This window comes from Callorhinus ursinus, unplaced genomic scaffold, assembly GCF_003265705.2.
Source record: "Callorhinus ursinus isolate GAN/ISIS: 27379988/994484 unplaced genomic scaffold, GSC_fseal_2.0 scaffold87, whole genome shotgun sequence".
Classification (NCBI taxonomy): domain Eukaryota; kingdom Metazoa; phylum Chordata; class Mammalia; order Carnivora; family Otariidae; genus Callorhinus; species Callorhinus ursinus.
Window position 1 is genome coordinate 1,748,773 of NW_027397149.1, and position 13,051 is coordinate 1,761,823.

Below are 13,051 nucleotides of genomic sequence, written 5' to 3' on the forward strand. Positions count from 1 at the left end.
TACAGGTAACCACTATTGTGATTATAACATACCACAGATTCATTGTGCTTGTTTTTAAAATTAACATACAGTGAATAATGAAGGGTGTGTTTTGGCTTCTTGTACTCCACATTGTGTTTGTGAGATTCATCCATGTTGTTGCATGTAGCAATATTTATTCATTCTTGTTGTCTTATAATATTCTCCTGATGAATAAACAATTTATCCATTCCACTGGTGATGGTCATTTGGGTTCTTTTGACTTTTTTGGATATTATGAATAATGGTGCTGTGGACATTTGTGTACCTTTTTTTTTGTATATGTGTACAGATTTCTGTTGGAGTTATCAAGGAGTAGAATTGCAGGATCATAAGGTATGTGTGTGTTCAGCTGCCATTGGTTTTCTTTAAATTCCAGTAAGTTAGCGTACAGTATTATATTAGTTTCAGGTGTACGATATAGTGATTCAACACTTCATACATCACCCTATGCTCATCATGGTAGGTGCACTCCTTAATCCCCATCACCTGTTTTACCCATCCCTCATCCGCCTCCCCTCTGGTAACCATCAGATTGTTCTCTAATTTAAAGAGTTAGTTTCTTGGTTTGTCTCTTTTTTTTCTTTGCTCATTTTTGTTTGTTTCTTAATTCCACATGTACGTGAAATCATATGGCATTTGTCTTTCTCTGATGACTTATTTCTCTTAGCATTATACTCTCTAGCTCTATCCATGTCATTGTAAATGGCAAGATTTCATTCTTTTATGGCTGAATAATATTCCAACTCTTCTTTATCCATTCATCTATTGATGGATACTTGGCTGCTTCCATAATTCAGCAGTTGTAAATAATGCTGCTATAAATATAGGGGTGCATGTATTCCTTTGAATCAGTGTTTTTATATTTTTTGGGTTAATAAACATTAGTGTGATTACTGGATGTAGGGTAGTTCTCTTTTTAACTTTTTGACAAACCTCCATACTGTTTTCTAAAGTGGCTGCACCAGTTTGCATTCCCACCAACAGTGCATGAGGGTTCCTTCTTCTCTAAGTCTTCACCAACACATGTTGTTCTTGAGTTGTTGGTTTTAGCCATTCTGACAGGTGTGAGGTGGTATCTCATTGTAATTTTGATTTGCACTTCCCTGATGATGAATGATGATGATGAGCATCTTTTCATGTGTCTGTTGGCTATCTGGATGTCTTCTTTGGAGAAATGACTGTTCTTCTGCCCATTTTTTAATTGGATTGTTTGCTTTTTGGGTGTCGAGTTGTATCATTTCTTTATATACTGTGGATACTAACCTTTTATCACATATGTCATTTGCAAATGTCTTCTTCCATTCAGCCAAATGGTTTTCTAAAGTGGTTATACCAGTGCATACTCCCACCAGCAGCACTCTATGCATGTTCCAGTTGCTCAGCATCCTTACCAACACTTGTTATTGTCTTTTTAATTTTAGCCATTTTGGTGAGTGGGTAACACTGTCAGTGTTTTTAATTTGCATTTTCCTGACAACTGATGAGGTTGAGCACTTAATTTTCTGTATAGGCTTTTGAATACCTTCTAATGATGATCTGTTTGCCTGTCATAAAAAAATTGAGTCATTTGTTTTTCCTCTAAGTCCTCTGTTAGTTATCCTCTGTTAGCCCATTTTGTGACTTTCTTTTGAACTCTCTTCATTGTGCCATTTGATGAACGTTCTGATTTATCAATCTTTTCCTTTATGTTTAGTGCTTTTATGTGTCCTATTTAAGAAGTTTTCCCCCTACTCGAAGGTCATGAAGATGTTCTATATTGTCTTATAGAAGCTTTACTGTTTTATCTCTCACATTTTATATCTGCGGTTCAACTGGGATTTTTTTCATGTGAATGTGTCTTACTTGGTTTTAATTTAATCTTTTCTTTCCTTCGTTCTTCAAGATCTGGATCTTAAATCCAAGCACAAGCTGGGAAGCAGTTGGGTGTATTTGAATCCTGAATGTGCTTTATAAGTTAGTGCGGTGCTTGAATGGTCTTTGGAAATTGGAGCCTTCTCTTCCTACCACATCATGGCACTTGGTTTTTGTTTTATGTTCTTCGTCCCTTTATTACTGGAAAGTGTAGTCTGCTGGAATATTACCACTTCCTTACTTGCCTTTAATTCCTAAACCCACAGCAATCTGGATTTTGGCTTCACCACCTGCTTGAAACCTCTGGCAAAGGTTCCAGTAGCCTTCTTGCCAGTTGGGGTGAATTCTCCAATATCCTTTGACCATTTGCAGGTCTTGAACCTGTCTTTGATGTCTTTACATCTCTGTTCTAATTGTATGACTTTGGCAAGGCCTTAGTCTCCTTTTTGTCTCCTGTAAACTTACATAGTTTCATTTTTGAAATCCAGTTGGAAAAGCCTCACTAGATATGTTTGGACAAAGCCTGTAAAGCCTGAGGACATGAATCTCCAGTTTCAAAGTGGGCCTGACCACTTCTCTTTGTTTTGTTTTGGTCTGTTTTCATTTGGTATTTGAGACCAAATACAAATGATAACAGCCATAACTATGAATTAGATAATTTCTTAGAGTTTACATAGCAGCTTTACGTGGGTCACTCTGAGGTGGGAATTAGTACTTACTACAGTTATCGAAGTGATTGAAAATGCGAACAGCACACTATTTGTTCTTGTTGGGAAGCACCCTACTGGGTTAGGTTTTATAGTTTCCTTTTTCATGTAACCATCGTTTGGTGGAGAGCATCCAATCTGTGATCCTTTTGGATACTTTCATCTTTCTGCTTTTCTGCTGGAATGCTTCTTGGGTTGGAGCAGGGGAGGAGTGGATGGGACTGGAAATGGAGTTGGAATTGCATTCTTTGGAGAGATTGTCCTGAACTTGCCCCAGTAGCATTTAATGCATAGCTGGTAATTGTCAGGTTCACAAACTTCTGCCTCAAGAACCAGTACAAAATAGACGTTGATGGTTGAGTGCCTGAATGTGGTGAGCTCAGGTGTTTGCTAGGATCTGCTCTGAAATGATTCACTACAAGAAAAAGTTGTGGAGCAGGTGGGATTTGAAAATGTGTCCTTAGTTCTCAGGGACCCATTTTGGCTCCAGAAGAACTGATTTATTTTAACTAAATAGCTGATATCTTTTAATTTATGTTAATTTTTATTTTATTTTTTTGCCAGTAAGTTACTTGTGAGATTTTCCTTTGATTCTTTCATATCTTTCCAGAAACTTTTCTTAAAACAGCAAATCCTTTTTTCAAATGAAATGGGTATCCCAAGTCGATTTATGAAACAGACCAAAGCATTCTTTTATTTATATCAATTCATTTTAGGAATTTGAATTTTCAGCATTTACTTAGGAAAGTGAGAATAGTGAGGATGTTTTGATCAACACAAAAACTTGAAACAGGTGAAAAAGATTGCAGCCTTCTTTTAGCCTGACATTTCAATTTCTCCATTTGAAAAAATGTGGTTTTTTTTTTTTTTTAAAGTAGGCTCCATACCTAACATGGACCTTAAACTCACGACCCTGAGATCAAGAGTCACTCGCTGTACCAACTAAGCCAGCCAGGAGCCCCAAAATGTGTAGTTTTTTTTTTTTTTTAAAGATTTTATTTATTTATTTGACAGAGAGAGACATAGCGAGAGCAGGAACACAAAGCAGGGGGAGTGGGAGAGGGAGAAGCAGGCTTCCCGCAGAGCAGGGAGCCCGATGTGGGACTCGATCCCAGGATCCTGGGATCATGACCTGAGCCGAAGGCAGACGCTTAATGACTGAGCTACCCAGGCGCCGATGTAGTTTTTTTTTTTTTTTTTTTAAGATTTTATTTGTTTATTTGACAGAAACACAGCGAGAGAGGGAACACAAGCAGGGGGAGTGGGAGAGGGAGAAGTAGGCTTCCTGCTGAGCAGGGAGCCCGATGTGGGGCTTGAACCCAGGACCCTGGGATCATGACCTGAGCCGAAGGCAGACGCTTAACGACTGAGCCATCCAGGCGCCCAGAATGTGTAGTTTTTAATAAAACAGCTTAACTTGCAATCCAAGGATATTTTTCAGTTGAACTGATTCATTGGTTTGAAAAAAGGGTAAGATTTCAAGGGCTAATCTTGATCATAAATATAAAATTCTGACAACTCCCAAGTGCTAAAGCTCTTGTGCAGTGATGCGTCACTCAGCATGTCATTGTGAGTTGTCCTGGCACAGCCGTTCATATGTGACTGCAGCATCGGAGGGACAGCCGTGCCCGGCACTGTTGGAATGCGGCCCACGTGTGCTCTGCAGCGTGCTTGCTCTGCTAGTTGTCGATGGACTGGTGCAAGCCTGACTCAGCCTCTATGATAGGTACCAATCCTAAGTGCCGGTTTATCCACAGAGATGGCCCAGGTTCCTTAGTGTCTTCAAAAGTCAGTTACCAAGTTGAGGCCTCTGGTAATATTACAGTTTGATATGTACATTTGAGTGTGGACTTGTTTTAAAATGCAGTTTTTATAGTCTGCTCTCACTCTGGGGGCAATGGAGAGGATGTGGAGAAGGGGGGAGGGTGGGGGAGGCTGGAATTAAGAGATAATTAAGAAATCAGAACTGCTCTTGGCTCTTGATTATCTCTGGGTAAATAATGCCAGTGAGGATTCAGAAATGGTCTAGGAATGCTCACCTTTCTGCAGACGGGTGAGTGAAGGAGTGTTGACTCCAACTCACTGCTTCAAATGACGTCTCCTACATGAGTGGGAGAAGAGTATATGGGTTTGGGGCTCCACATGCAAGAAGGAGAGGATGGGCATTGGGGTCGAGAGCACCTCTCCTCTCATTCTTCACCTGAGCAGCTCTGCTGAGAATCTGGCTGTCTGTGGGTCCATGGTTGGGATGTGCGCATTTTGAGTTCCCGCTCAGCTTGGCTCTTAGCTGCCTTAACTTTAGTCTCTGGTGGCTGCTCATTCGAGATTGAGAGTTGTCAGAACATGTGACTCCGGAAGTGCCTTCAGAACCCCCACGGATCCATGCAGCAGTTTAACTGCAGTTCTTCTGAATCCCAATATGGCTAATTATTTAGACTTGGGGCAAATGTATTATCGACAGGAAGTCTCTAGGGAGCCCTAAACTTCTCTCCCAGTCTCTTCACTCTGCCTGTTCAGTCAGGGCCAGGGGCTGATATTTTGCTTTTAATATATTTCCGGAATTATATTTTGAGTTATTTGTTCCCTTTTCCTTAGCATAAATAATTGAGAATCTGTTGTACAGTAGCATGAATTTATAGAGTATACTCAAAATTTGGGTTTTGAGCCAGCTGGGAAATTCCCTTCAGTTTTTCTGAATCCCATGCATTTGAAGAATGTTGAACCAAGATGTTTGAGGAAGTAAATTACGAATGTGACCTGGAGGGAAGTGAGGAAAGTAGGAGACACAGTTACTGATTTTTTTCTTTTCTTTCAAATTCCTTTGTTAGGCATCTGAAGAAGCCTCCCTCAGGGCATTGGAAAGTCTCATGACAGAATTTTTCCACGATTGTACAACCAATGAAAGAAAACGTGAGATAGGTAAGTCAAGTGTTGAGTCGTCAAGAGTCACTTAAGATGAAAAGGCCCTAGTGAGGAGGAAGGAGTTTGTTGCCTGCGCTAGTCAAGCCTGCTTGTTTCATCTGGAATTCTTGCTCTTTTTGCTCTCACTTTGCTGGTTGGTGCTGGCTGCAAATCTAGCTGTGCCAGGACTGTAGACCATGGGGCCCACTATCATCCAGAGTGATGGGTTTTGTTCCCTTTGGCCGAGTGTGAAAAACCCCTTCCGCTGCTTTGGTTCTTGAATTCCAGCAATGTTAAACTTAGGTAAAAGAGGCCTGCGACTATTAACTTAAACAAAACCTCATGAAAGTGTCAAAATGACATGGTTTTGGTGTGTGGAAGTCTCATCCAAACCTTATCTAGTGCCCACAGGTCTTTAACTGGTATTCCCTTTGGGGGCTTCTTGCTTCTTTTCCCTTATCTCTACTATTGTCTTTCCCATTCTGCAAGTTTTGATGAATAAAGGCTTCAAACAACACAGAGATGTAGATATAATTACCTTGGGTCTTCTGGGAACCTCACCTCTTTCTAGAACTTCCTTTTGAATTTCATACTCATTTACATGAACAATATTCATTAAAGCATACTGTAAACTAGAATGTGTATTCAAGTGTCAAATCTCTGCCTCCGAGACAGGAGACATGTTGCCCTGTGTTCCTGGAGTATATCCTTTTTTCCCTCCGAGTCCTCACTTAATCCCTGAACTTCCAAACAAAAATGTTTTCTTCTCTATCTCAACCTAAAGGCTTTTCCCCTTGGATGTCTGCTCTGTACTGACCTCATGTTCCTTGCTTTCACCTCTGGAGAGGGCTTTTTCAGTCTCTAGGACTCGGAAGGCCCATTTCTCTGCCCCACTTGACTTCTCTAAGTCATACTGGCCAGTTGAGTGTTGTGGCTGATTCCTGCCTTTAGTCCAGAGCTTGACTGGAGTCTGGGTTTCCAGGTGGCCAGTAGACCTTTGGCTGTAGCCCATTTTCTCTTGCATTCTTTGAACATCACATCAGCTCCTGGTAGTTGTGAATTTCTTAGCTTTTTTTTTTTTTTTTTTTTTACTTTGAAACTTGGTGGTTTTAGGCCTGCCCTGTGCATGTTATGCCTGTCTTTTCTTAGGGAGTATAAGTAGAGAATTAAAATATTTGTAAATAGGGGAGTGCTGACGGAAGCTGAACCCAATAGATAATCAGGCATTTGGCTTAGAAGATCCACTCTGCTTGCTTCCCTAGATTCTCTTATTACTCAGTTGGGCTGACCCTTCTGCCTCCAGAGTGATCTTCTCATTAGTTTTATGCTACCAGAGTACCTTATACTTAAGTAAAAATACCCCTGGTGATGTTTACCAAAGGAGGTGAAGGATCTGTCCATCAGTCTGCTATAGCCCAACACTAATAGCTTTGAAGTCCTATTTTTAGCTTATTAATTGAAATGCTTTTGGTTTTTCTCTTAATTTTTTGGTTTACAAAGCAAATATTGCTCACTTTCAGTGTTCATGAATTAAAAGTGGAACCTCTGAACTAAAATTGTATTCTAATCTGATTTAAAATAGCGTTAAATAGGGGCGCCTGGGTGGCTCAGTTGGTTAGGCGACTGCCTTTGGCTCCGGTCATGATCTCAGGGTCCTGGGATTGAGCCCCGAATTGAGCTCCCTGCTCTGCAGGGAGCCTGCTTCTCCCTCTCCCACTCCCCCTGCTTGTGTTCCCTCTCTTGCTGTCTCTCTCTCTTTCTCTGTTAAATAAATAAATAAATAAAATCTTAAAAAATAAAATAGCGTTAAATAACCAGATACTACAAATGTCTAATTTAAATGCAAGCTAAGGGGGATCCCTGGGGGCTTGGTTCTGTATGGTGGGTGTGCCTTAGTTCAGTTCTCTTTGTACCTAGTCTTTGGAGCTTTGTCTGAATGTGTGGGCTAGAACCACTTTCTTCTTTTTGATATCTTAGGAGAAACTGAAGGCTTTCCTAGTGAGGTGGGAGAAAGGAAGCAGGCCTTTTATTACAGGGGCTCCACCTGCCCTCCACCAAAGGCGTGTTATTAGTGCTGTTCGCAGGGAACCTCGAGGGACAATCTGTTCATTTTCACAGGGGAGGAAGCCGAAGCCTCAAAGAGGAGCAGTGATCACCTGGAATGAGACTCTCTGAATGAGCGGCAGAGTCTCTAGCCCAGAGTTCCTCATTTCCGGCCAGAGCTCATTCTGTCTGTTTTGACTCCCACTCTGGGATTCTTACAGACTTTCACTTAGTCGAAAGACTAGGCATCAGTTTCCTTGTGTGGGATTTTCAGTGAGGCTGTGGAGTACTAGCAGAACAGTGATTTTAGGATTAGAATGGGCTGCTGTGCTTCCTGCTTTTCCAGGTGCATCCTAGAATCTGTTGGGGTGTTGACGTTTATATATCTTTTTAGTCTTTTAAAATTTTTTATTTTTAAATTATTTTTTTACCCTTTTAAATTTATGTTTATTTTGATTTTTAAAATTTTTACCGCTTTTGTGTTGTATTTCATGACCAGAACAGCAGGTCGAGGGGATCAAGGGGCAGCGTGTCCAGAAACGTGGTGACAGACTCTTAGTGCTTGCTGTCTTGGGGTTCTGGCTGATGCTACCAGCAGTCTAAGGAGGAGGAAAATCATTTCTAACTGATTTGATATGGACTGGGCTGCTCCCGGCAACTTCCACGATTGCTGCTCTTATTTACAGACTGTTTTTGGTGTGGTATTTTAAAATAAAACCAAATGAAAACCAAATAAAGAGAATTATCCATCTTTAATTCTCTTGCATTTTTTCCTGCCCTGCATTAATTATATAATTATTAATTAATTTTTTCTTGTCCTGCTTCTCTAGCCATCATTTTGTGTGTGTGTGAACAGTGTGAGTCTTAAGGAAATATATATAGTCAGTACCCCAGAGGAGACAGGTTAACAATTAGCCATAGTTTGTAAGGTGAAATGATCTTCTTTTTTGAAATGATATTTTATAATTGTCCATACTTAGGTTAAGTAAGAACTTTTTTTTTTTTTGAGGGGAGTAGGGGCAGAGGGAGAGGGAGAGACAGAATCTTAAGCAGGCTCCACGCCCAGCACGGAGCCTGCTATGGGGCTCGATCTCACAACCCTGAGATCATGACCTGAGCTGAAATCAAGAGCTGTATGCTTAACCGCCTGAGCCACCCAGGTGCCCCAGGTTAAGTAAGAACTTCAACAGTGAAAGTTTCTCTGCCTAAACGAGTGCACATAGGCTATTGGATTGTAGATGGCTGAACACACCATCCATGCTCATGGTCATATCTTTCTATCTCGAAGACATGGCCGGATTTTTCTAGTTGGTTTTGGCATCAATCATATGATATGGAGAGATGTGTGTTTAAAAAACTAATGTGACAGCCTAGCCTTGTGTTGATTTCATGTCTTTTCATAGCCTTGTTTTGTTGCTGTTTAACTTTTCCAGAGGAGCTTCTTGATAACTTTGCCCAGCAAATAGGAGCCTGGAGACTCTGCCTATACTTCCTCTCCAGCACTGGGAATGACTATGTCATGATGTATAGTTTAACGGTGTTTGAGGTGAGTTGTCAGATGACTCTCTACTGTTTGGAAAAGTATTTTGTGGACACAGTGCCGGGTCGTTGGCACTGGACTTGAGCTTCAGTGTGCAGACAGCTGGGAAAGAGTGGTAGCTCAGCTCGGGCTACCTCCCACATGCTGCCTCTGTCGGGATGTCAGCTGTTCTGGGGCACCTTTCCATCTTTGACCCCAGAAAGGTGAGATGGGTCTGGGTCGGTAGGTAGGTTGTTTGTGGTAACATGTAACTTTTCCTTCCATGTTATCATTCAAAAGAGAAAGATAATGAAGGAAAAACAGTTTGGGAGGAGAGATGGTACCCATAATACTATTATCCCAACCACAAACATACTCATTTATTTCAACTGTCTTCCAATTTTTGTATTTCTATGCACATCTTTTTTTTAACTTAATTATAATCCTATTGCTCATGCCACTAAGTATTTATACCATTATTCACCAAGCCATTCTCCTATTTTTGAACATTAAAGTTGTTTTTGCCATTTTTTGGTGGCCATCAGAGGGAGTGGTGTAATAGAAAGTTTTACACATGGAGCTTTTTGTTTCTGTGAAATTAGTTAGCAGATCTTTCCAGGAGTGAGAATGTTGTATAATAGGGTTTAAATATTCCTGGTACTCTTATTGCCAAATTGCTCTAAGCCTTTTTTTAAAAGCAGGGTCTTTTGTTTGAGATGAGGTAGCTAACCATTGGATGAAAACCAGTTATTTTTGTGTATAGAATGGTTAACTTAAAAGATGTATACTTGTGTTTCAGAATCTGATCAATAAAATGTGGCTTGGGGTCCCATCTCAAGATAAGATGGAAATCCGTAGCTGTCTGCCCAAACTCCTTTTGGCTCACCACAAAACCTTACCTTACTTTATCCGGAACAAGCTCTGCAAAGTTATTGTTGATATTGGCCGTCAAGATTGGCCCATGTTCTACCATGACTTTTTTACGAACATTTTACAGGTAAGGATTTACCTAAGAAACCTCATCTCATAAGTTGTTTGTAGAAGTGATTATTTCCTTGTCTTGAAGAGGAGTTTTAAGATTAGCATTTTGGAACTGTAGTAGCAAGTTCATTATAGGATAAATGATTTCACTCGCTTAACTTTGTATTCTTGAGACATGTTGTACCTTTGTGCAGTGGCAAAAGAGGGGGGAATACCCAGTCGCATTGTTAACCTATTGTGAAATTTTGTTCAGCAAAGATTTGAAAACCTGTTAGGTACTGCGTCAGGAGTAGGGGTACAAGGGTGAGGCCTTCAGTAGTTATAATTTGATGGGGGGGCTTGCTGTGTAAACAGTAATTATCCAGCACTGTGGTAATTACTGTGTGGAAGTGCGTGTGTTCTGTGGTGGCATAGCATTTAGCCTCCAGGAACTGAGGTATTTTCAGCGTTGTTGGGTGCTGGAGTAAGTGGCCAGGTTGATGGGCCGGGGCCAGGCCAGGAAGGGCCTTGCTCTTGCAGGGGGCTTCAATTTGTAATTCGTAGTCCTTCCTTGGGAGCTAATGACAAGTGTGTAGAGGGGAGAACACATGACCACATTTTTGTGTTGGAAAGACAGTTCTGGAACAGTAGGGTCTAGATTGCAGAGGGGCAAGGCTGGAACCCTGAGTGTGAGCGAGACAGGGAGGACCTGGCCCTGAAGCCTTTCTGGTGGGTGGAGGGTAGGGCACTTAGGAGACCCAATCAAGAGGCTTTGATCATTGACGGGGTGGTAGGGGTGAGGGACGGGATGTTTCTGTTTCAGGTAGCCGATTTTCTAGGCCAGGGGTAAAGGAAGAGGAAATGGATTTGGGTAGAAGATGGGGAATTCAGTTTGGCAGAAAGCACATTCAAGATTTGTGTGTTCTGTGTATATCTAGTGAGAAGTTGACAGCTGTGGATCTGGGGCTCAGGAAAGAGATCTGGCCACTGGTCAGGATTTCGAACTCATCAAGAGTAAAGGTGGGACCTAAAAGCCAGGCAGGAGATGCTGCTGTTCATTTGAATCCTGTGATGAAGTTGGAAACATTTTCATATTACTGAGATAGTTGTGGATGTACAGGAAATGGGTATTATGTACAGTTTATAGGAATAAAATTCTCTGAAAATCAGTGTCTCAGTGACTAAGTTCAGGATTTTCTGGAACAATACCGTTTTCTAACATTCTGTCTGCTCTCTCTACAAAGCATTTGAATGATGAGGCAGCTAAGAAAAAATATAGCATCCTTATTGCTTCTCTCAAATTGCCTCAAAGTGGCACAAAAATTCTTCATTCAATTTTTTTTTCTCTGTAGTGATCCATTTATCTAGAGATTTATTTGATTGATACTGCAAAGGAGATTCATTCATTTATTCAGTAAGGTATTTGTTGAATGCCAGCCGTGTGCTGACTAAACATCTGGTGGGGATAAAGTAATGAAACAAAAACTGTCCCTGCCTTCGTGGAGCTTATAATCTCAAGGGCAGACATCCATTAACAATAAATAAATAAGCTTACAAGTAGTGATAAGTACGACGAAGAAATTTAAATCCAGGGTAAGGAGAAAGAGAGAATGCCAGGGGGTGTTATGTAGATGGGATGATGATAGAAGGCTTTTTTGAGGAACAGCCATTTGAGTAGAAACCTAGATGGAAGTGATGGAGTGAGCTATGTGGGTATCTAGGGGAACAGCATTTGAGGCAGAGGGAATAGCAGGTGCAAAGACCCCGAGGAATGGCAAGGAGGCTAGTGAACCTAGAGTGGTAGGACATGAGCTGAGAGGTTTTGCTGGCTCTCTCTGATACGCTTGCCTTCACTCCAAGATGAGGACAGTTGTGGTAACTCTCCATCGCCCCCCTAGAGGGAGAATGCATTCTTAGGTGGGTTAGTGCGGGGCATGTCCTGTGAGAAGAAGCAGTGGAACGTGAGCCGGAGATGCATGGTGCTCGCCGCAGCAGGTGAGGAGGAGCCATGTTTCCACCCAGCTGGGATCACTTCCTGTGATGGAGAGCAGACATTTCCTGTCTACCCTTGAAATGTAATGTAATTACTGGTAACAAATGACAATTTGGAAGAGCATTTTTAGGTGAAGTGCTCATGAAGTTTAAAAAGGCTAGTTTTCTTTCTCTGTTGACCACTTCCCTCTTCCCACCCTTCAGAAATGACTCTGCTTACCTCATGCAACCTTTGTGACTTTGAAACACCCCGTAGTGAAAAGAGCATGGAGAGAGCATGTGGGTTTGGGGTCTTTGTCCATTTTTGTCACAGATCGTCTTTAATTTTAGCAACTCCTGACCCTTTGGGAGCCTCCATTTCCTTCTTTGTGAAACAAGAGGATTGGACAAAGTGATCTCTAAAATCCTTTCAGTCGTAATCTCTGCTTCTCATTTATCCATGAGAACCAGTCAGTGGCATGAAAGCCATGTCTAGAATAATGGTGCTTAGTTGCTGACTTTTTTTTTTTTTTTAAGATTTTATTTATTTGAGAGAGAGAGAAGAGAGCAGGAGCAGGGGGAAGGGGCAGAGGGGCAAGCAGACTCCCCACTGAGCAAGGAGCCTGACGCGAAGCTTGATCCCAGGCCCCTGAGATCATGACCTGAGCCGAAGGCAGACGCTTAACTAACTGCACCACCCAGGTGCCTCCAGTTGATGACATTTTTATTTATTTATTTTTTATTTTTTTATTTTATTTTTTTTTTTTAAAGATTTTATTTATTTGCGAGAGCGAGAATGAGAGAGAGAGAGAGCACATGAGAGGGGGGAGGGTCAGAGGGAGAAGCAGACTCCCCGCTGAGCAGGGAGCCCGATGTGGGACTCGATCCTGGGACTCCAGGATCATGACCTGAGCCGAAGGCAGTTGCTTAACCAACTGAGCCACCCAGGCGCCCGATGACATTTTTAATAATGATGATGAAGTAAACTTTTCTTTAGGTAGTGGCAAACAAGAGTAAACTAGTTCTGGAGTCAGGCTCACCATCCTTCATCCTTTTTTTTTTTTTTTAAAGTAGGCTC

The 13,051-nt window shown here is 41.5% G+C and overlaps 1 protein-coding gene across 9 annotated transcripts in view; it reads left to right on the forward strand.

Moving 5' to 3' along the window:
• Nucleotides 1-13,051, forward strand: part of XPO6 (exportin 6) — a 103,614-nt gene that overhangs the window by 26,082 nt on the left and 64,481 nt on the right. For 5 of the 9 annotated variants that reach the window (XM_025853946.2, XM_025853949.2, XM_025853950.2 and 2 more), the window contains exons 2-4: nt 5,408-5,498; nt 8,927-9,069; nt 9,842-10,039. In XM_025853946.2, coding sequence (XP_025709731.1) covers nt 5,408-5,498; nt 8,927-9,069; nt 9,842-10,039 — 432 coding nt within the window. The remainder of the gene's footprint in view (nt 1-5,407; nt 5,499-8,926; nt 9,070-9,841; nt 10,040-13,051) is intronic. The other 4 variants (XM_025853947.2, XM_025853951.2, XM_025853954.2 and 1 more) reach the window with 2 other exon arrangements.